At 38.7% G+C, this 20676-nt stretch overlaps 2 protein-coding genes across 4 annotated transcripts in view; both read right to left on the bottom strand.

The window, feature by feature from the left end:
• Positions 1–4982: 4982 nt before the first annotated feature.
• LOC114353697 (organic cation transporter protein) overlaps positions 4983–20676 on the bottom strand; it is a 21643-nt gene continuing 5949 nt past the window's right edge. The window contains exons 1-8 of one of the 3 annotated variants that reach the window (XM_028305771.1): positions 19434–19694; positions 13460–13661; positions 11262–11362; positions 10666–10820; positions 9581–10234; positions 9072–9253; positions 7264–7475; positions 4983–7207 (exon numbers count right to left, since the gene is read on the bottom strand). In XM_028305771.1, the coding sequence (XP_028161572.1) occupies positions 7296–7475; positions 9072–9253; positions 9581–10234; positions 10666–10820; positions 11262–11362; positions 13460–13661; positions 19434–19597 (1638 nt within the window). In that variant the 5' untranslated portion in view covers positions 19598–19694 and the 3' untranslated portion in view covers positions 4983–7207; positions 7264–7295. Of the gene's footprint in view, positions 7476–9071; positions 9254–9580; positions 10235–10665; positions 10821–11261; positions 11363–13459; positions 13662–19433; positions 19695–20676 lie in introns of those variants that run through there. The other 2 variants (XM_028305770.1, XM_028305772.1) reach the window with 2 other exon arrangements.
• LOC114353698 (solute carrier family 22 member 15-like) lies at positions 7932–8374 on the bottom strand. Its single transcript, XM_028305773.1, has one exon. The coding sequence runs from the start codon at positions 8264–8266 to the stop codon at positions 8096–8098; it is 171 nt and encodes a 56-aa protein (XP_028161574.1). The 5' UTR covers positions 8267–8374; the 3' UTR covers positions 7932–8095.

Raw genomic sequence — 20676 nt, 5'->3', positions numbered from 1 at the left:
GAGTATGTTTCCATTAACGCGAACTTATTTGAATTATGTAGAACATTCATTTCATAATGAAACGACACTAAAAATTAAATTTATAACCAGGGTAGAATATAGGAAATCTTAATTATTCCATCATTGATTCAGGAATGTAAATGATCGAGATTATAATAGATCTCTCAAACAATCTTGAATCTAATCTTGCGTGTCGTTTCATAATACAGAACTAAAGCATTCACAGCTGAACTTCAATGTAAAAATGCAATTCACTGGGTTTTTTAGACACGAAACACATGAAACTGGAAGTCATTGGGAATGGACAGGGATCATTAACACAGTTTGATACTGAGTGGAATGGATGTAGAAAGCAGCTCAGTCAACCATCACACTGTTTAGTTCTGAAACTGGCAGACATGGACACTTGGATATCTCAGTCGACTGCAGCACTGTTTAGGTCTGAAACCGGCAGACATGGATACTTGGTCTGGTATATCTCAGTCGACTGCTGCACTGTTTAGTTCTGAGCCCGTCAAACAAGGACTGGTATAGCTCAGTCGACCGTGACACTGTTTAGTTCTGAGACCGGCAAACATGGACAGTTGGACAGGTATAACTCAGTCGACCGCGACACTGTTTAGTTCTGAGACCGGCAGACGTGGGTAGGTATAGCTCAGTCGACCGCGACACTGTTTAGTTCCGAGACCGGCAGACAAGGACAGGCAAANCAATCGTCGAATCCAACTCGGCTGGGCAGCGTTCGGGAAACTACGCAACATCTTTTCGTCCAAATTACCTCAATGCCTGAAGACTAGAGTGTATAAGAAAGGTATGCCAATAGGCAAATATTTTTTTCAGTCAAAGTATAACAGTGCGAAAACAACTTTCAGGCTAAACAATAGTTGTGAGTTAAAAGTACCTATCGGTCAATGTGGTTTGTCTAAATAAAATTTTAGGCGTACTGAGGGGCACCAAATCACATGACTGCGCTTGTGCCGCTTAGTTTTATACATTTCCTAATACAATATTGGAATTCTATAAAATTCCTAGGAAAAGTATACATGTCCTAGGATATGTGCGTATTAAAAAATCTCTGAAGCAATATTTTATACATTTCCTAAATAGCTTCGGAATTGTATACATTTCCTAGGAATAGTATACAATTCCTAGAATTCATACATTTCCTGTAACATATATATAGGAAGTGTTGTATAAAGAAGTGCGATTACAAATTAAAAATATTTGCTTTTTAAGAAATTATAGCGATTTGAATATTCCATTTTCATAGTAGAATGTCTATAAAGATGCACGTCACATTCTCATTGGGATACGATAAAAGCAAATTCAGAACAATTTTTTATTGTTATTGTTATTTCTAGGTATCAAAGCAATAAAAATAAGCTATGCATAACCCGTGCGCAAAAATACTGTAGACAGTTGTAATATAAAGCAATAAATAATGAACTGAACCGGTAAATCCTTGTGATAAGAACCGATACCATATCACAAGCGGTATAATGAGCAAAATCCCTGAAACTCGTGAATAAGATGTTCAAGGTCGCCTATAAGACTCCCATTTATGAGGTCTTTTCGTAATTGAACCAAAGTAATACATACGAACCAACTGATTAACCAGGGGCTCGCAAGCCCCTTGCTTCATACCCATTAAATACATTGAAGGGGTCCACCGTGCCTACTACGAGTTGGCGCCGCAGATTACGAATGACAAGTACTATACCTAGTATTATTATTATGTGCTAGTACACTGCCCTTTAGATAATGGTACTCTTACATAGCAAACACTGCCATTAGACTTAAGAGGGTAGGTAGCGACTCAGTGGGTAAACATCGAAGGCGTCTTTGAGTGGAAAACCTATAGCGCAAGTACCTTGTAGCTTGCTACTGTTATATAATCTGTGCTTGTAGTGCAAACCCTGATTGTTAAGGGCCGTGTTCGCAATATCAGACCGTGTTCGGAAATAGAAAAAGTACCTAAAATTTTAATTCTATTATCTTACTATCCTACCTCAAAATCTTGGAATTTGATGCTATTGTCCAGTCATTGACATATGTAGTTTGAGTTCGGTATTGTACTTTGGTTTTCAAAATAATACACACTCCGATAAACAAATGCCTAATACTTAGATCATATTATTATCTTACCTACTCCAATCACAATAATTGATTAATTGTACCGAAAAACTAATGTATCCCAACTATAATATTATAAATGCGAAAGTAACTCTGTCTGTCTGTCTGTCTGTCTGTTACGCTTTCCCGCTTAAACCTCGCAACCGATTTTGATGAAATTTGGCATAGAGATAGTTTGAGTCCCGGGAAAGAACATAGGATAGTTTTTATCCCGGTTTTTGAAACAGGGACGCGCGCGATAAAGTTTTTCTGTGACAGACAAAATTCCACGCGGGCGAAGCCGCGGGCGGAAAGCTAGTAACATTGGAAGACGCTTTCAAACTCCTGGAATGGAAAGGATTCGGCATAAACATTAATGGCGAGTACATCACTCACCTTCGGTTTGCCGACGATATTGTGGTCATGGCAGAATCGTTGGAAGATCTTGGCACAATGCTCGAAGACCTTAATCGAGTTTCCCAACAGGTAGGCCTGAGGATGAACATGGACAAAACGAAGCTTATGTCGAATGTCCATGTTACGCCCTATCCAGTTTCAGTTGGGAGCTCAATTCTCGAGATTGTCGACAAGTATGTCTACCTCGGACAAACGATTCAGCTAGGTAGGTCCAATTTCGAGAAGGAGGTCAATCGTCGAATCCAACTCGGCTGGGCAGCGTTCGGGAAACTACGCAACATCTTTTCGTCCAAATTACCTCAATGCCTGAAGACTAGAGTGTATAAGAAAGGTATGCCAATAGGCAAATATTTTTTTCAGTCAAAGTATAACAGTGCGAAAACAACTTTCAGGCTAAACAATAGTTGTGAGTTAAAAGTACCTATCGGTCAATGTGGTTTGTCTAAATAAAATTTTAGGCGTACTGAGGGGCACCAAATCACATGACTGCGCTTGTGCCGCTTAGTTTTATACATTTCCTAATACAATATTGGAATTCTATAAAATTCCTAGGAAAAGTATACATGTCCTAGGATATGTGCGTATTAAAAAATCTCTGAAGCAATATTTTATACATTTCCTAAATAGCTTCGGAATTGTATACATTTCCTAGGAATAGTATACAATTCCTAGAATTCATACATTTCCTGTAACATATATATAGGAAGTGTTGTATAAAGAAGTGCGATTACAAATTAAAAATATTTGCTTTTTAAGAAATTATAGCGATTTGAATATTCCATTTTCATAGTAGAATGTCTATAAAGATGCACGTCACATTCTCATTGGGATACGATAAAAGCAAATTCAGAACAATTTTTTATTGTTATTGTTATTTCTAGGTATCAAAGCAATAAAAATAAGCTATGCATAACCCGTGCGCAAAAATACTGTAGACAGTTGTAATATAAAGCAATAAATAATGAACTGAACCGGTAAATCCTTGTGATAAGAACCGATACCATATCACAAGCGGTATAATGAGCAAAATCCCTGAAACTCGTGAATAAGATGTTCAAGGTCGCCTATAAGACTCCCATTTATGAGGTCTTTTCGTAATTGAACCAAAGTAATACATACGAACCAACTGATTAACCAGGGGCTCGCAAGCCCCTTGCTTCATACCCATTAAATACATTGAAGGGGTCCACCGTGCCTACTACGAGTTGGCGCCGCAGATTACGAATGACAAGTACTATACCTAGTATTATTATTATGTGCTAGTACACTGCCCTTTAGATAATGGTACTCTTACATAGCAAACACTGCCATTAGACTTAAGAGGGTAGGTAGCGACTCAGTGGGTAAACATCGAAGGCGTCTTTGAGTGGAAAACCTATAGCGCAAGTACCTTGTAGCTTGCTACTGTTATATAATCTGTGCTTGTAGTGCAAACCCTGATTGTTAAGGGCCGTGTTCGCAATATCAGACCGTGTTCGGAAATAGAAAAAGTACCTAAAATTTTAATTCTATTATCTTACTATCCTACCTCAAAATCTTGGAATTTGATGCTATTGTCCAGTCATTGACATATGTAGTTTGAGTTCGGTATTGTACTTTGGTTTTCAAAATAATACACACTCCGATAAACAAATGCCTAATACTTAGATCATATTATTATCTTACCTACTCCAATCACAATAATTGATTAATTGTACCGAAAAACTAATGTATCCCAACTATAATATTATAAATGCGAAAGTAACTCTGTCTGTCTGTCTGTCTGTCTGTTACGCTTTCCCGCTTAAACCTCGCAACCGATTTTGATGAAATTTGGCATAGAGATAGTTTGAGTCCCGGGAAAGAACATAGGATAGTTTTTATCCCGGTTTTTGAAACAGGGACGCGCGCGATAAAGTTTTTCTGTGACAGACAAAATTCCACGCGGGCGAAGCCGCGGGCGGAAAGCTAGTATTTAATAAGTCCCTACCTACCTATGATTTAAGTATTAGATACTGGTTTATCTAATAAAATTTAACGCAATTAAACTTATAGTGGCATTATAATGATAAATCAACACAAACAATATTCAATACGTTAAAACTACAAGCTTAAAATAGTAATTAGTACTACGTTTTCGCTCGAAAAAACGTAGTAGCCGTTACGTTGGCTGAAGCCAGAAGAAAAAGACAGTACCTACTTTCTCAAATGGTAATCGTCGGAAAACGAAAATACATAGCCTACCTATTTTAAATACTTAATAGTTTCTAGGGATGGTTCGAGATTCTGATGTAGTAAAATTTTAACTTGAAATTTAATTTTGATCCACGCGTTGATGTCTTTATTTTATTATCAAAAATAATTGCGTGATAAGAATCCCTAATGTTTTGTTATTTTAATCAAACTACGTACCTGTTGGTTGATTGCAATTGATTAGTACAAACTAGGTAGGTATGTTGAAATGAAACACTGAGAAGAAATAAGATTCTTATATTTTGCATATTATAAAATTATTACATTATAAAATATCTAACATTACAATTATTATAAACTCATTCTGCGTTCAGTCTTTGGCATACGTATCCGTATCATGCATATTTTTCCGTTCACTCATAAATAAAAAGGATTTTCAAACTTCCTAGAGATAATGAAAATATGAAAATAGTATTTTAAGCAAAAAAAATGGAGCTGTCTAATTAGGTTCAGGTAGTCATCTGACATCGCTTATAGCGTATTTTGAAGCACTTGACCTCAGTTATATAGGTATGATATGTACGATTTTATAGCGCAATTGGAAATTATATGCCTCAAATTACGGCTAAATACACAAGTAATACATTCTTAGTATCAGTAACACAAAATGTGTGTTATGATTTAATTTAAAACCCTATTATTTCAATTGTCCTGATCCATTCAAGCTGTTTTGTTAAGAAACGAAATCAATATAGGAAAATTATAAAAATACATACATGATATTTATAAACTAATTATATCACATAAATTATATCTTAAACACCTTTGGTTAAAAATTATTAATATAATAAAAGAAAAGTCTAAGATAACTCGGTTTAAATATTTCTTAAAAGGACATCACAATACACATAACTAATTATAATTATTTGTATTTGTTGTTTATTGTTTCTGTAAAGTGATACTCGGTTACGTATGTTTAAATACTAGACAAATTTTCCAGCAGCATTCGTACGTAGGTCATTAAAAAGCTCATTATAATTTACAAAGCCTATACCTATAATACATTTAAAGTTGTAGTTATTTTTATTTATAATCAAAAATAAACTTTGTTGCTTACTCTATCCTCTATAAAGAGTATGTTTCCATTACCGCGAACTTATTTGAATTATGTAGAACATTCATTTCATAATGAAACGACACTAAAAAATAAATTTATAACCAGGGTAGAATATAGGAAATCTTAATTATTCCATCATTGATTCAGGAGTGTAAATGATCAAGAGTATAATAGATCCGTCAATCAATCTTGAATCTAATCTTGAGTGTCGTTTCATAATACAGAACTCAAGCATTGACAGCAGAACTTCAATGTAAAAATGCAATTCACTGGGTTTTTTAGACACGAAACGTATGAAACTGGAAGTCATTGGCAATAGATAGGGGTCATTAAAACAGTTCGAGACTGAGTTGGATGGATGTAGATAGCAGCTCAGTCAACCGTGACACTGTTTAGTTCTGAAACTGGCAGACATGGACACTTGGATATATCAGTTGACTGCGGCACTGTTTAGGTCTGAAACCGGCAGACATGGACACTTGGTCTGGTATATCTCAGTCGACTGCTACACTGTTTAGTTCTGAGCCCGGCAAACATGGACAGACATAGCTCAGTCAATCGTGACACTGTTTAGTTCTGAGACCGGCTGACGTGGACAAGTATAGCTCAGTTGACCGTGACACTGTTTTGTTCTGAGACCAGCAGACGTGGACAGGCAAAGCTCAGTTGACCGCGGCACTGTTTAGTCCCGAGACCGGTAGACGTGGACAGGTATAGCTCAGTTGACCATGACACTGTTTAGTTCTGAGACCGGCATACATGGATTGGTATTGCTCAGTCAACCGCGACACTGTTTAGTTCTGAGCCCGGCAGTCATTGACAGGTATAGCTCAGTTGAAAGCGACACTGTTTAGTTCCGAGACCGGCAGACAAGGACAGGTAAAGCTCAGTTCACCGCGACACTGTTTAGTTCTGAGACCGGCAGATATAGACACTTGGACAGGTATAGCCGAGTTGACCGCGACACTACTGTTTAGTTCTGAGCCCGTCAAACAAGGACAGGTATAGCTCAGTTGACCGCGACACTGTTTAGTTCTGAGCCCGGCAAACAAGGACAGGAATAGCTCAGTCGACCGCGACACTGTTTAGTTCTGAGACCGGCAAACAAGGACAGGTATAGCTCAGTTGACCGTGACACTGTTTAGTTCTGAGACCGGCAAACAAGGACAGGTATAGCTCAGTGGACCGTGACACTGTTTAGTTCTGAGCCCGGCATACATGGACAGGTAAAGCTCAGTCAACCGTGGCACTGTTTAGTTCTGAGCCCTGCAAACATGGACAGGTATAGCTCAGTTCACCGCGACACTGTTTAGTTCTGAGACCGACAGATATAGACACTTGGACAGGTATAGCTGATTTAGCTGAGTTGACCGCGACACTACTGTTTAGTTCTGAGCCCGGCAGTCATTGACAGGTATAGCTCAGTTGAAAGCGACACTGTTTAGTTCTGAGCCCGGCAGACATAGGGCGGTGTGGCTCAGTCGACGATGACGTCAGTCGGGCGCTTGGTGCGCGGCGCGGCGGCGATGTCCTCGGCCTGGCGCACGGTGTCGGGCAGGCGCATGCGCAGCGTCTCCGGCGTGAACAGCATCAGCACGCCCGACGTGCCCGCCATGATGCCGAAGATCAGGTACGGCAGGGACTCCATGTAGGTCATCTGGAAGAAATAAAAGGTTTCAAGCACCTGGTTACATGAAGAGATGACTATGAATCGCCCTGAAATTACGTAATTGGGACATACTCGTACTGTCAAATTGGTTGAAGGTTACCATTTAGGAGAAATACATATGCAACGGTGCGTATAGATTAGAGAATTTCTGTGTAATGTAACGTTCTTTCGAATGGTAAAATACAGGTTAAATGTACAACGTTATGTTCGTGAAAGGGTGACACTCACTCTGATACTAGAACATTTCATAGAGCGGCTCGTTGTTCTGTTACAAGTAAATGCTCTAGATACTCACCTTAAAATATACAATAGAAGAGAGAGAGATATAGAAATACGATGTTTTACATTAATAAAATAATCAGATTTAATAAAATATCTACTTAACGGAATTACCTATAGACTAGAAAACTACATCATTGTTTTCAAACTAAAATAACAAAAATAAAACAAACCATAATAAAAACTACCATTCGTTGACGTCTGCATAAGAAGCACGCAAAACTAAAACATTATTATCTAGCAAGAACAGCGTAGGAGGGTACTCCTACGCCATTGATGGTAACCAATACCATCACAGTTTCTGTCGACTCTAAAGACCAATTTCTACTCTACAAGAGCACTATTCTGGCTACACGAACTAACCGACCAACCAACATGGGGGTGAGCGGCGCCAGCGCGTTGCCGATGCGGCCGAACATCGAGCACAGCCCCATGAGCGAGTGGCGTCCGCGCGTGGGCACCAGCTCGATGGTGTAGATGTACACCGAGCAGAACACCATGCTGATCGTGGCCTTGCCCAGCAGCGGCAGCGCCAGCGTGAACCAGCCTGCAACGGTGAGGCTGTAAGCCTTTCAATACTGAGTTTTTCTTCTTCTCAGGACTAGCCAATATGTAAACCCGAAGTGGTGGCGGGGCTATTTTGGGAATAAGCCTACGCTTATAAAGAATTTGAATACTTCGCCACTCCTGGTAATACATTTTTTTTAGAAAGGTCGTCAATATGAATGGTTGAAATTTTCTAGAAATATTGTTCTATCGTCACGCAGGTCTTCTCCTATTATAAATGACTTTCATTTAAGAATATCAGCACAACTTTGCTTAGAAATTGATTGACTTTAGTATCTACCCTCAATTTTAGACAGTTACTTACCTATCTATATTTATTACGTTACCATCTAGTAAGGCAACAGTTAAGACTCATGAATCCATTTTTTTCCAAACCTGTTCTTTCTTCAACTTCTGCAGTACCTAAGAGCTTTTGTAAAAGGAGGTCCAATGAATATACTGGGGGAGTTTTCAAAATATTGTACTGACCAGCAGTGGCGTTATGACGGTATTTTGCGTGAGTATTCCAAATATTGTACTGACCAGCAGTGGCGTTATGGCGGTATATTGCGTGAGTATTCCAAATATTGTACTGACCAGCAGTGGCGTTACGACGGTATATTGCGTGAGTATTCCAAATATTGTACTGACCAGCAGTGGCGTTATGACGGTATATTGCGTGAGTATTCCAAATATTGTACTGACCAGCAGTGGCGTTATGACGGTATATTGCGTGAGTATTCCAAATATTGTACTGACCAGCAGTGGCGTTTGCGGCGCAACGATCGAGCCCACCCTGCCGACCATGGAGCACAGCCCCAGCAGGCGGTGGCGCGCGGCCGTGGGGAACAGCTCCGACGTGTAGATGTAGATGCTGCTGAAGGCCATGCTGATGCACAGCTTGCCCAGCATGTTCAGCGACGTCAGCAGCCAGGCTAGACCTGGAATGCAACGCTACGTCTACATGGAGCTAAGACTAGCGATATTTTTTTATCAGTCAACTACGTAATGAACTTTGTAATGTACTACATATTTTCTACAGGCATACATGTATTTTTGTTATCCACAACGAGGAAGCTCTTGGCCTGTATCTCACCTGATGGTAAGTGACAATCAGGCCGAAGGTGGAAGCGAGCTTCACCCGAAATCCTCAACCACGGAGGAACTGGCTATCTTACTTTACTTGTGTGTTAACTTTAGTGTGTCTACTAATGGTAATTATGTAATAAAGGCAAAATCTAAATACAAAGAAGTAACTATACACTTACCGGCTGGCACAAACGGCAGTGAGACGAGTGAAATCCCGCAAATGAAGAACGCTGTCATGATGGAGCCCTTCCGACCGAAGCGGTCCAGCGTGATGACGCTGATGCAGTAGCCCGGGATCTCCACCAGGCACGTGAGGATGTAGTTCACGTACATGTTGCCGGCCAGCGACACCGAGTTGATGGACAGCCCGTAGTAGATGAACGTCACGGTGATCCACCAGAACGAGCAAATGAATATCCGAGACAACATGATTCTAGATCTCAGCACTTGCATCGTTAAAGACCTTTCCTTCTTCTCAGGTGCGATTGGGTGTATTTCTGTGTGAGTCGGCTTAGAATCCTCCTGGTGAGGCTCTTCCGTTAACTGTTTTATAGATTCAGGTGATAACTTTTTCTTATTAATTTTGGCTGCTTTGAAAATGATTCGGGCAGCTTCTTTCTTGTTACCCTTGCTGAGTAGCCACCTTACACTTTCCTCGATGACAAAGAAGTAGAATATAAAGAGTAGAGAAGGTGCATAAAGAACCCTTGTGAGGGTCCGCCAGTAGGGGATGCCCCAAGCGACCAGCGCTAGGGATACTTGACCCAGAGCGAAGGAACATGAGATGATGTTTCCTCCGAGAACTCGCCTGTTGAGACCAACCATTTCAAGAGCTAGAAATAAAAAGAGAAAAATATAAAATATTTTTCTAATTAAAAAAATATTGATCAATATTGTAGTCTAAAGTACGGCCAAACGAGAAGCGATACCAAATGTAAACAAACCCAATGTCATGGTCAGTTTGAATAGTAGGGGTGGGTTGCACCACCTATCTTTAACGGTAACATGACGATAACCGGTGATTTTTGTATGGAATTTGACAGATTTTTGACGTTTGTCAAAGTTAAAGTAAGATGGTGCAACCCAGCCTAAGGGTTTCACTTTGACATGACATATTTTGGCGGGAGAACGAGACATTACGACAAATACACAAGACGAGAAGACACAGAATAGATTGTCAGTTCGACAGTCGAATCGACCTTTTGTATCGCTGCTAGTTCGCCGTACTTTAGCTAAGAGCTTCGTTGACAGCTTGTGAACATACCAAGAATAAAGCCACTGCTGTAGACCCCAGACCCCAGCATAGGGTCGAGGAACTCGAAGACCAGGTACGTGATGTAGTTGGTCGAGAACGACCGGATCAGCCCCATGACGCCCGCCGACACTGCGGTGAGTACAAACGCTGTGCGACGACCCCAGCTGAAAATTTTATTATGATTTTATGAAAATTACGAAGAGAGCCCATTCCACTTGTTACAATAACATTCGGCGATTATCACACTGCACCGAGCTCCGCCGCGGTGCGCGGGAAGACAGATTTAATCAGTGTATGCAAGTACCTCAGTTTGTGTAGAAAACACGCGCGGCACAACACACTAACAACGCGTTTGCGCGCGGGATTCGTTATTCGTTATATGTCGCCACGCGGACCGCGGCGGAGCGCGGTGCAGTATGATAATCGCCTTACTGTTGAGGCTCACTACTAGGCGCCACCCCTAATTATAAAAACACATCAAATTCCTAGAAAAATTCTATGGCTGCTTGATCTAGCTTGCGTAGGAATTATATCCAAGTAGTCAATGAATCGGGTCGTCCCATGATGTGAATTTATGAATTATACTTGAATATGAATCAACTTACGTGTCAGAAACGTAGGCTGTGAGGGGCAGAGCGGCGAAGAGGCCTACGCTGTGGATCGTGCCTACCAAGGTCCGCCGCCATTCTTGGCACGCCATATCAAACTGAAACATATCACCAGTAAAAACTTATTAGACTTTTTTTTCTGGAATCGTACTAAGGGATCCCTAAGATTTCTGACTCTTGCGCTGTTGGTAAATAATGTGAGAGGACTTTTGCTCGAATAAAATTGGTGAGCCATCGCTGCATCGGCGGATTTCTGAAGGTGACTCCCTAAGCAGGGTTCAAGTGGAGGCTACGTACCGGAGAGCGCATCGTAGGACGTCCACCTACAAAGTGGACCGACGACCTCATAAAGATAAGCAGGAAGGTGCTGTATACAGGCCGCTACCAAGCGGTCATTATGAAAATCATTGGGGTACAGGCCTATGTTCAGCAGTGGACGTCCTACGGCTGAAATGATGATGATGATGATGATAAAATGTTGCTTTATTAAAATTCCTACGCTAAAAAGTATCCATTTGTATTTAATGCCACTATGCAGTCCTAGTTTAACTATTACGAGAAAAACTCATTTTTGCAGTTTTCATACTAGTTGCTATTCAAGTAGCCATAAGATAAAAATAATACAGTATACATAGGCTTGTGATACCTTTTCAGAATCTCAATTAACCAAGGAAGTTTTTAAGGTAATGGGAACGATGGTCTTCCTACATTTTTTTTACACGATGGGTGATCAAAAGTGCAAGACAATGAATTAATTTTTTCTTCTCTTCTGCAATTTCTTAAAATTTTCATACTTTCAAACTAGTTTGTTGAACTTTGATCTTTTCTTTTGATAGCCCAACTATCCCTTGTGATAAAGAAAAAAACTAGATTGAAAAGTATCCTCATTTGTAGAAATGGCATGAGAAAAAGTAATCGCAGGTGGCAATTTTCTAAAAATGCACAAAAACTTAAAAATCTTGAAATCGGTGATATTTTTACTGGGGTCAAAAATGGACGTGAGGGAGATCATGGCGAGGCCTATCGATGGTTACAGGGTTATCCATTGTTTTTGGGACACCCTGTATATTATAACAACGCCTAATCCCTGACTCTTTAATTAATCATTCTGTCATCAAAGCATCATTATTTTGTTCTATCGGTTTAGGGCTTTATACGAAGTGTCTTCATTAACCCTTATCTTCGTATATTTGGTAGTGCTGCTAATCCCTCTTCGATGGTTATTGCAACGGCATAATATTTTATAGTGCAGTCGGTTTAATAAAATCACTAAAAACATACTGTTATTGTTTTATTATCTATGAAAAATCAAGCAATACTCGAAGACGATGAAGAATAATTACTTTCATGTGCGGCGCACTGCGCAGCTAAATAGCAGAATTCCGAGCAAGCGTCTATTTTCATTTAGTTTCATAGAGGCCCATGGGCTTCAACTAACGAGTAAATTATGAGTTTAGGCATCTTTTGAAAGGCCTGTTTAGAGCTCTTACAAATTCACACAGGAAAAAGCATACCTACTGATAAGGCAGGCAATAATATTTATGGTTTTACTCGTAAATATCATTTAAGCAAGTTGCTATAAGTATTTTAAAAACTGAAAGGTGATCAATCAGTTAAAACTTGAAAATATAATCTCTGTCTATAATCTACCTTTCTTCGATAAAACTAATCTTGAAACACAGAGAATATAATTTATCAAAATTACTCATGTGGTGGTTGTAATCAATAAATCCAATTGAAACGCAATATACAACAGCTTAGTTAACAGTGAGTGGTACTTTAAAGTAATTAAATATGCAATTACTAAACGCAATGTGTTCTTTCAAGGACTCGACCTGTGATCCCATTCGATGAAAGTAGTAATTAATTAGAAAGAACTCTCTTTTATTTCTTGCACATTATACAATGCACATTGTGACACATTTGATACTATCAATACTTAAATCGAGACGAGATAAGTATTTGATGATAGACGGACACAAATCGGGAGCATTCACGTAATGGTGCGTCTACACTGGGCGACGGGCTCGCGCGGCAAACTCGACATCCTGCTCACTCAAGAGCAGGGTGAGTAGGATGACCAGCGTGCCGCGCGAGGCCGTTCGCCCAATATGGACGCACCATAAGACGTAAGGCTCAAGCAAACCATAATGTGTATGAATGTTCTTCACCTCTTCATGTTCCTATACACTCACCTCGCCAACGATGGTATTCGTGCTCTCGTACACCCAGGCGTTGCAGGCGACGGTCTGGTTGACGTGGAAGGAGTCGGGGCTGCAGGATTCCCCGAGGGGCTTGAGGCGCTCGCAGCGGCCGCCGCCCTCGGGCAGCGCCCACACGCCCCAGCCGTTGGTGGACAGCTGGGGCGGGGACGCCTCGCACTCGGGCACCTTGCATCTGGTAACAAATGCACCAGTTTTACTGTAGCTACTTCATTTTGTGTACCTGAACTCTCAAATTAATATTATTATGTAGGTAATTCTGATTATGTGCGGTACATTTTGTACTGTTTTTATTTTATTTGTGGGTAAAGGGTGTAATTAACAACACATAATATGTATTAGTCGGATGTAGTACATACTATTATTTTTGCGTATCCAATTTGGCAGTTAGTTAATTGATTTATTTATAGTTGGTTAATAATAAATAAACAAAGTAAGTAATGAGTATTTCTCAAAAAAAATGTACATTTTGAAAAAAAAAAGTGTGCTTTGAAACAGTTCAAAAGTTTTATATTTATAAATCATCACACAAAAAAAACACACACAATTTTGAAGGATGACTATTAATCTTTAAGATAACGAAGAATTATAGCTATAATCCTACTTATTACCAAATATTTAGATATTTTAAAAATAGTCCTTTTTTACCTTTCATACAAAAACCTGTTTGCCACCCTAGCTTTTTCATGTATTTTTGTTTCATAAAATGCGATACGTAACTAAATTATACCTATATAATAATGTACCTCTAGTTTTACAAGTAGTCTAATAACTTTGTCAAGACAGGTAAATTAAACTAGTGTTTTTTTTAATAATACAATTTAAACTAGTGTTTTTTTGCAACAATTTAAGACTGAGCGAGATTTTAATATTCAAAACATAAGGAAATGTTGTTTTTATCACAGCAATGGTGCATTTATGGTAACGAGTCACCTTCTTAGAGAGGAAAATTACTTTAAAAATTCAACGTAAGTAGTCTTTTAGAAACACTTATTTTAAATTAAACCTTCTGTTTAAATAACAATTCTGAAAACATTTCAAAAGCACTACAGCAACTTCAACAACATTTATTAAGTTCTATGTATAAATAAATTTTATTTTATAATTAACGATCTAATTCATAGCTTACGCAAAATTCATCTTACTTCGTTTGATAGGCTGGCCAAAATTATTTATGTGATTAATAGTCCAGTCATTTGGTACAAAATGATGGCTTTACCTGGAAAGTTTTTCATTACTTCCGGAAAACATTCCAGGTAAAACTACCAAATGACTGGACTATACATCCATAAGCTAATGTGGTGGAGCCCACTTTAAGTTACAACTTGGAGGTGCTAACAGGGGTATTAAATTGTAGGTAATGAACCTACTTATTTACAACGTAGGTAAGGCCCCAAAAGAGCGACATAGGTACCTACCTACTCGTATATTCCAGACCGTCTCGCAATCAGGGACAACAACAGGAACCGCTGGTTTCGTAATTCCTTGGTTTGCCACATTAGAGCAGGATGCTGGTCGTTAGTGACAGCAATCTTGGAACTGATGCCGTGCGACTTGCCGACATTAAAATCGCGGATATTCAATTGGTAAACCGTGTAATAAAACTTGCAATTACAACAAGTAACTAATTGAAGTATAAGATTGAATTGCTAGGTCCAAGCATGTGGGCTATTGGAACCACGTTGCTAGGACCTGAACGAGATTGTTAAATGTAAGAATTAGGTACAGGAGGTAAAAATAATTTACAATGCTGCCTATGTAAAAAATATTTTAAAAAACATATTGTATTCCAATCTGATATTGAGCTGTGTACTATACCTAAATAAAATAAAATGAATCAGCTCTGATAGATAAGTACTAACTAGATTTTGCTAAACAAAAAAAACTTGGCACTCTGGCACGGGGCGTGCGATACACTTAATCAGGCAGAGCTTATTTTTATTTACGGAATATTTTACATGAAAATCTTGACTGAAAAAAGCAAACTGTTCCATTCACTTGCACTGAGCATGACCCGCCGACGCAATGGCCCCACTGCATCGATACAAACGAGATCTTAGTCTAGTTTTAACACTAATAAGGCGGCAAGGCCAATGCCAGCCGGCGACGATGCCAGCCGGCGACGAATCTCACAAGGAAGGAAGCGGCTGCGGTGCGTCTGCCGCAACTTTAATGAAACAGGAAAAAACTAGACAAGAAGAACCTTTTAACTATCACCCGTAGTTTTCCTAGACGTTTCGTGTTAAATTTTTCCTCCATTACCCATAAAAAATCATATTCAAAATCTACCAAGTAAGTAGGTGTCTACCTAGTTTATGCAATTATTATTTTAAAATGTGTCAAGATAGGTAATTTTATTTACTTAGGTATATTATACTTATCGTTGAAATAAAATTACACAGCAATAAGAATAATAACGATTATTGCAAACAAAAACCATTAGATACTTACTTCCCAAGTAAAATAAAAATAAAATTGTAACAGATTATCTAAGGTAATTGCTCCTGAAGTAGCCACGCGTAACGAGCCGATAAAAAGTTTCAAGTTTTTCAATTAATCGTTTTAACACTTAAAAAAGTATAGGTAATTTTAACAAAGCACTTCTTTCGAGTCATCATTCAGGAGGCTTTCAATTCAGCAGAGTCAACATTTTTTATGGCTCAAAAATGTTAATTAAATCGAATTGAGCTAATATAAGGCAAGCAGCGGAAAATTTTTAAGCAAAACCATGAGTTCTTAGGATGGATACCGAAGTGGGTTGTTCATTAACTAAAGCCTGTGTTTGATCTGAGGATCTAGGCATTTTATTTAGAGGTCTACATAGCATCAGTCCTGTCTGCTGAAACCTGTAGCGCGACATTTTCAGCTACCCCACTAATATTTNATATCCGGTATCCGGCCGGATAGTGAGTTACTATCCGGTATCCGGCCGGATAGTAAATTTAGGCCGGATATCCGGCCTACCGGATAGTTACCGGATATCCGTTTCATCTCTAGTTCTTAGGATGGATACCGAAGTAGGTTGTTAATTAACTAAAGCCTGTGTTTGATCTGAGGATCTAGGCATTTTATTTAGAGCTCTACATAGCATCAGTCCTGTCTGCTGAAACCTGTAGCGCAACATTTTCAGCTACCCCACTAATATTGACGTTTGACGTTGACGTTCATAAGTGCCACTTGTGGTCTAAACTGAATAAATATTTGTGATTTTGATTTTGATTTTGATTTTGATTGATCGTTCGAGAATCTAACTGAAAGATGCTGCTGAACTCATTCTCATCCAAGGCCTCTGTCACTCTTATATATGGATCTTAATAATAAAGGTAGCCGTTGAAAATCAATTTGAATGTAAACGTCATTGATAAAATTAACTCTAACAAGACCAATGAACGGATCTCATAATCCTATTTTAATCGATATGGATTGACCTTATCAGCTCGTTGATTAAGTTAATCGGATCGAAGTCTTGTGTGTACTAATCGTGAATTTGCATGAAAACTTCATTGAAGAATTGATAACTTTATTGACCGAGGATGGAAGATACTAGTTTGTCCATGCTGTTACAAAAGTAAGAGTAGGCGCACACCGTTGATTTTTCGTCGGCCGATAGTTTAGTCGGGCAGTTGATCAGTATGGGCATGTATGGAAGTGCGCACACTACGCCGAGTCGATTTGGCCGATTCTTCATACAATTTAAAATCGGGCACAACTATCGACCAACTAAAAATCAACGGTGTGCGCCTACTCTAAAGGTATATTCAGATGACGGTAGGTACATTTTATGACCAACCTTGATACTGGCATGCTATTTTACTTGGAACATCTATTTTTTCATGGCCGAGACTGTAACTACAATGACTTTGCCGTGCGAAAATGTTTGTAACATGAATTTTCCACATTATATTCTACCCTACTAAAATGTAATTTATTTTTTAATACAACATAAATTATCCTGGAAAATTACATACAGACATACAGAGTATTACGTCAATGAGGTTGTTTTAAGCAATTTATGGTTTTATTTGATTAAATATTGTTATAAAATATGAGAAACTATGATAGTAATAAAGTATAAGACAAGTAAACAATAGAGTAAATCAGTAAAGTAACAATGTACAAATTCATAATAATTTTCCATTAAAGCCAATTAAAGTTCAGTCGGGAAATGAGAAAACGTGTTTAATTAATTGCTTTATCAATGTCAATAAATCAGCGATGATAATAATAATACCTTTTGTGACAAACAGTTTCCTAACATAGTGCCTAAGTAACGGCTAACGATACGCCAAATTCGTTACATAGAAATAATCGTCGTTATCAATGCTGAAATGACGATGTGCGACGCGACGGCCTTTGGAATTGGAAGACTGCCCCTGGTGGTTCGCACATCGGACTACAAACCATATCAGAGCCCAGGGCAAACGTGTGATGAGCATGGACATTAACACCCGAAGTACTTACCTATAGTCACTTATTACTGTTACAATTATTATTTAATCTATGATAATAATTTGCGCAGACAATAAGGCCAGTCCATATACAAGGCTGCTGTTTGTTTGTTTACTTTCGATTCGTTACATGTTACATAGGTGCGATGGTAAATTCGTTATTTTCATGTTACCCGCGGTTATACCCCGTTTCTCCTTCGTGGATTGAAATATGAATGAATATTCGTAACTTCACAAATTATGGTTGCACATTTCCTACATCATTATCCCAGTCATCGTATTTCTTTGCAAGAAAAATAATTAGTAAGTAAGGCCCAGAACAGACGGTGAAACGCAACTGCAACGAAACTGCAACTACTAGTTACTTTTGAGTTGCATCTAAGTTTCTGCCATAGCGTCCGTTGAGAGACCATGACACATGACGCAACCAGTTTGAAACTTTCAGTTTCAGTTTCATTCATCAGAATCATCACAAAGTTGCAGTTTCGTTGCAGTTGCGTTTCACCGTCTGTTCTGGGCCTAAGTTAGTAGGTAATTAGATACCCATCAGATTCACCTCATAATAATTTGTATTGGTAGTCAAACAACAAACCTTGCTATGGAATACCATACAGTAACAGTACTGTCTCCTTTTTAGCGAGCCTCATTGATGTGGATTGTCGCGCTCGTGACCAGATAGTCAATACTTCTAGGGATGTTCAGCCACAAACATAGTAGGTACGAATGCAGAGAAACGAACAATATTGCCCGCGCGAGTCTAGCCAAGAAATTGATAATCTTGTAAACAAGGCTGACAAAACTAAAATTTACACCTAAGTACCTATATGGGTTTATCGGCTTTCTGAACGGAAATCAGGAGTAGGTATTGAAACGGTTTAGTCCCTCCGTGATAGTTTATAATACCTTTTTTAGTACATTTACTTGATTTAAATTTGTCTATCAGTTCAAACTATACCTACCTCTTTACAACACTAGTATATTTTTAGAAGTAGATAGACAACTTACTTCTCACAATGTTCGTTCTTAGTTCCGGGATTTGGATGATCGATGACATACATATTAATGTATTGAGTGTTGTCAGCAATAATTAAGTCCGCCACTTGCAGATTACGAAAGCTATCTCGGTTATCACCAGTTGCACTAATCGTACTGAATACATTAGGTCAATACTAATCCTCACAAGAATTTCGACGATTTTATCAATCAATAAGTAATAATATATTAATTCAATTTAGTTTTTTACTTTGATTACCACAACATACCCTGTCGAATCGTGTTTTAAATAAGTATGTATCTAAGAAATATGTTATTGTACCAACAGATTTCATGTTTTGGAATAGATTAGTGTACCTAAGTTACATAAAAAGGTTCATGCAATTGTTATTTATTTCTGTTTCTAACGAACATCTATGGCTTTAATTTGCATCCCTAAACGCCTGAATAGCTTATCAAATCCGAGTCAAAAATCACTTTCGAATCAAAACAATCAAAAACGGTACCTGTAATCCATGTTGGCAGCCGCAAAGATGTACTGTCCATTGTACACAGCACTGAACATGATCGGCAGCAGGATGAAGCAGTAGTTCTGGATCTGGTAGCGTCCGAACTGGCCCAGCTCGGCCAGGATGGAGTCCAGGTCCACGGAGTCCTTGGTTTTGGTCATGGCGACTGCGCGGCGGCGCGGTGTCAGCGGTAGTGGCTGCTCCGACGGCCAGTATCAGCCGTTTGCCTCCAAGATTACGATTTCAATATCAGCTTTATTCGCGAGTACCGTCCGCAGCGTTGACATTTTCACAGAAAATAAATCGCGCTCCGACTTTTTCTTTTTGCTGTCAGTCTTTGAAGGTTGATTTGAAAAAGTTCGTTCGGTTGTAAGAGCTACCCGTAAAATTAAATTAGCACAGTCTTAAGTTATGATTGTTTATCTTAATTTACCTATTATAAGCATTTTTAAACAAACCAATACGTATATTAAAGTTTTTCTAGGCTTTTACGGAAAATCGAAAAAATAAAATATTTTATTGTATAATAACATGAAACAGTTATTGTGACTACATATTTTGAATTATTAATTTTAATTCGTAGCTGTGATACTTTTAGTGAATTAAACTAAATATTATTTACAAACTAAATAAATTATTATTTTTTATTTATTACCTAAATACCTACCTACAACAATCTGATTCATTCAAGATTGTAATGTCCTAACCGAAGTTAAACGGAAAGTTTCTTTTTCATTTGGGAATCGAAGCCAGGACCTCTGATAAGAGATGTCCTCTGTCATACCTACCTCAGACAGTGATAATAACGCAATGAGCAGTGTGCCAATATTTCAAGTGGCAATGGCCTTTTAGATAGCTACTTACGTCTGGCTTACAGCTCAAGTGGATATCACTCAACGATCAAGATACGCACTTCACGCATTGCGCTACTACGGCACAATCATTGAAAAGATTACAAGAAAAATGTATAGGCCTACGAAATGTGTTGCATTAAGTAAGAAGTTATAGATTAATTTATGTAAAAACTAGCTTTCCGCCCGCGGCTTCGCCCGCGTGGAATTTTGTCTGTCACAGAAAAACTTTATCGCGCGCGTCCCTGTTTCAAAAACCGGGATAAAAACTATCCTATGTTCTTTCCCGGGACTCAAACTATCTCTATGCCAAATTTCATCAAAATCGGTTGCGAGGTTTAAGCGGGAAAGCGTAACAGACAGACAGACAGACAGACAGACAGACAGAG

Source organism: Ostrinia furnacalis, unplaced genomic scaffold, assembly GCF_004193835.3.
Source record: "Ostrinia furnacalis isolate ACB-3 unplaced genomic scaffold, ASM419383v2 OfSCF1785, whole genome shotgun sequence".
NCBI lineage: Eukaryota > Metazoa > Arthropoda > Insecta > Lepidoptera > Crambidae > Ostrinia > Ostrinia furnacalis.
This window is presented reverse-complemented; position numbering and strand designations above follow the sequence as displayed.

Coding starts and splice junctions, on each gene's coding strand:
- LOC114353698 (XM_028305773.1), bottom strand. CDS start 8,266: ATGGTGTTCTGCTCGGTGTACATCTACACCATCGAGCTGGTGCCCACG.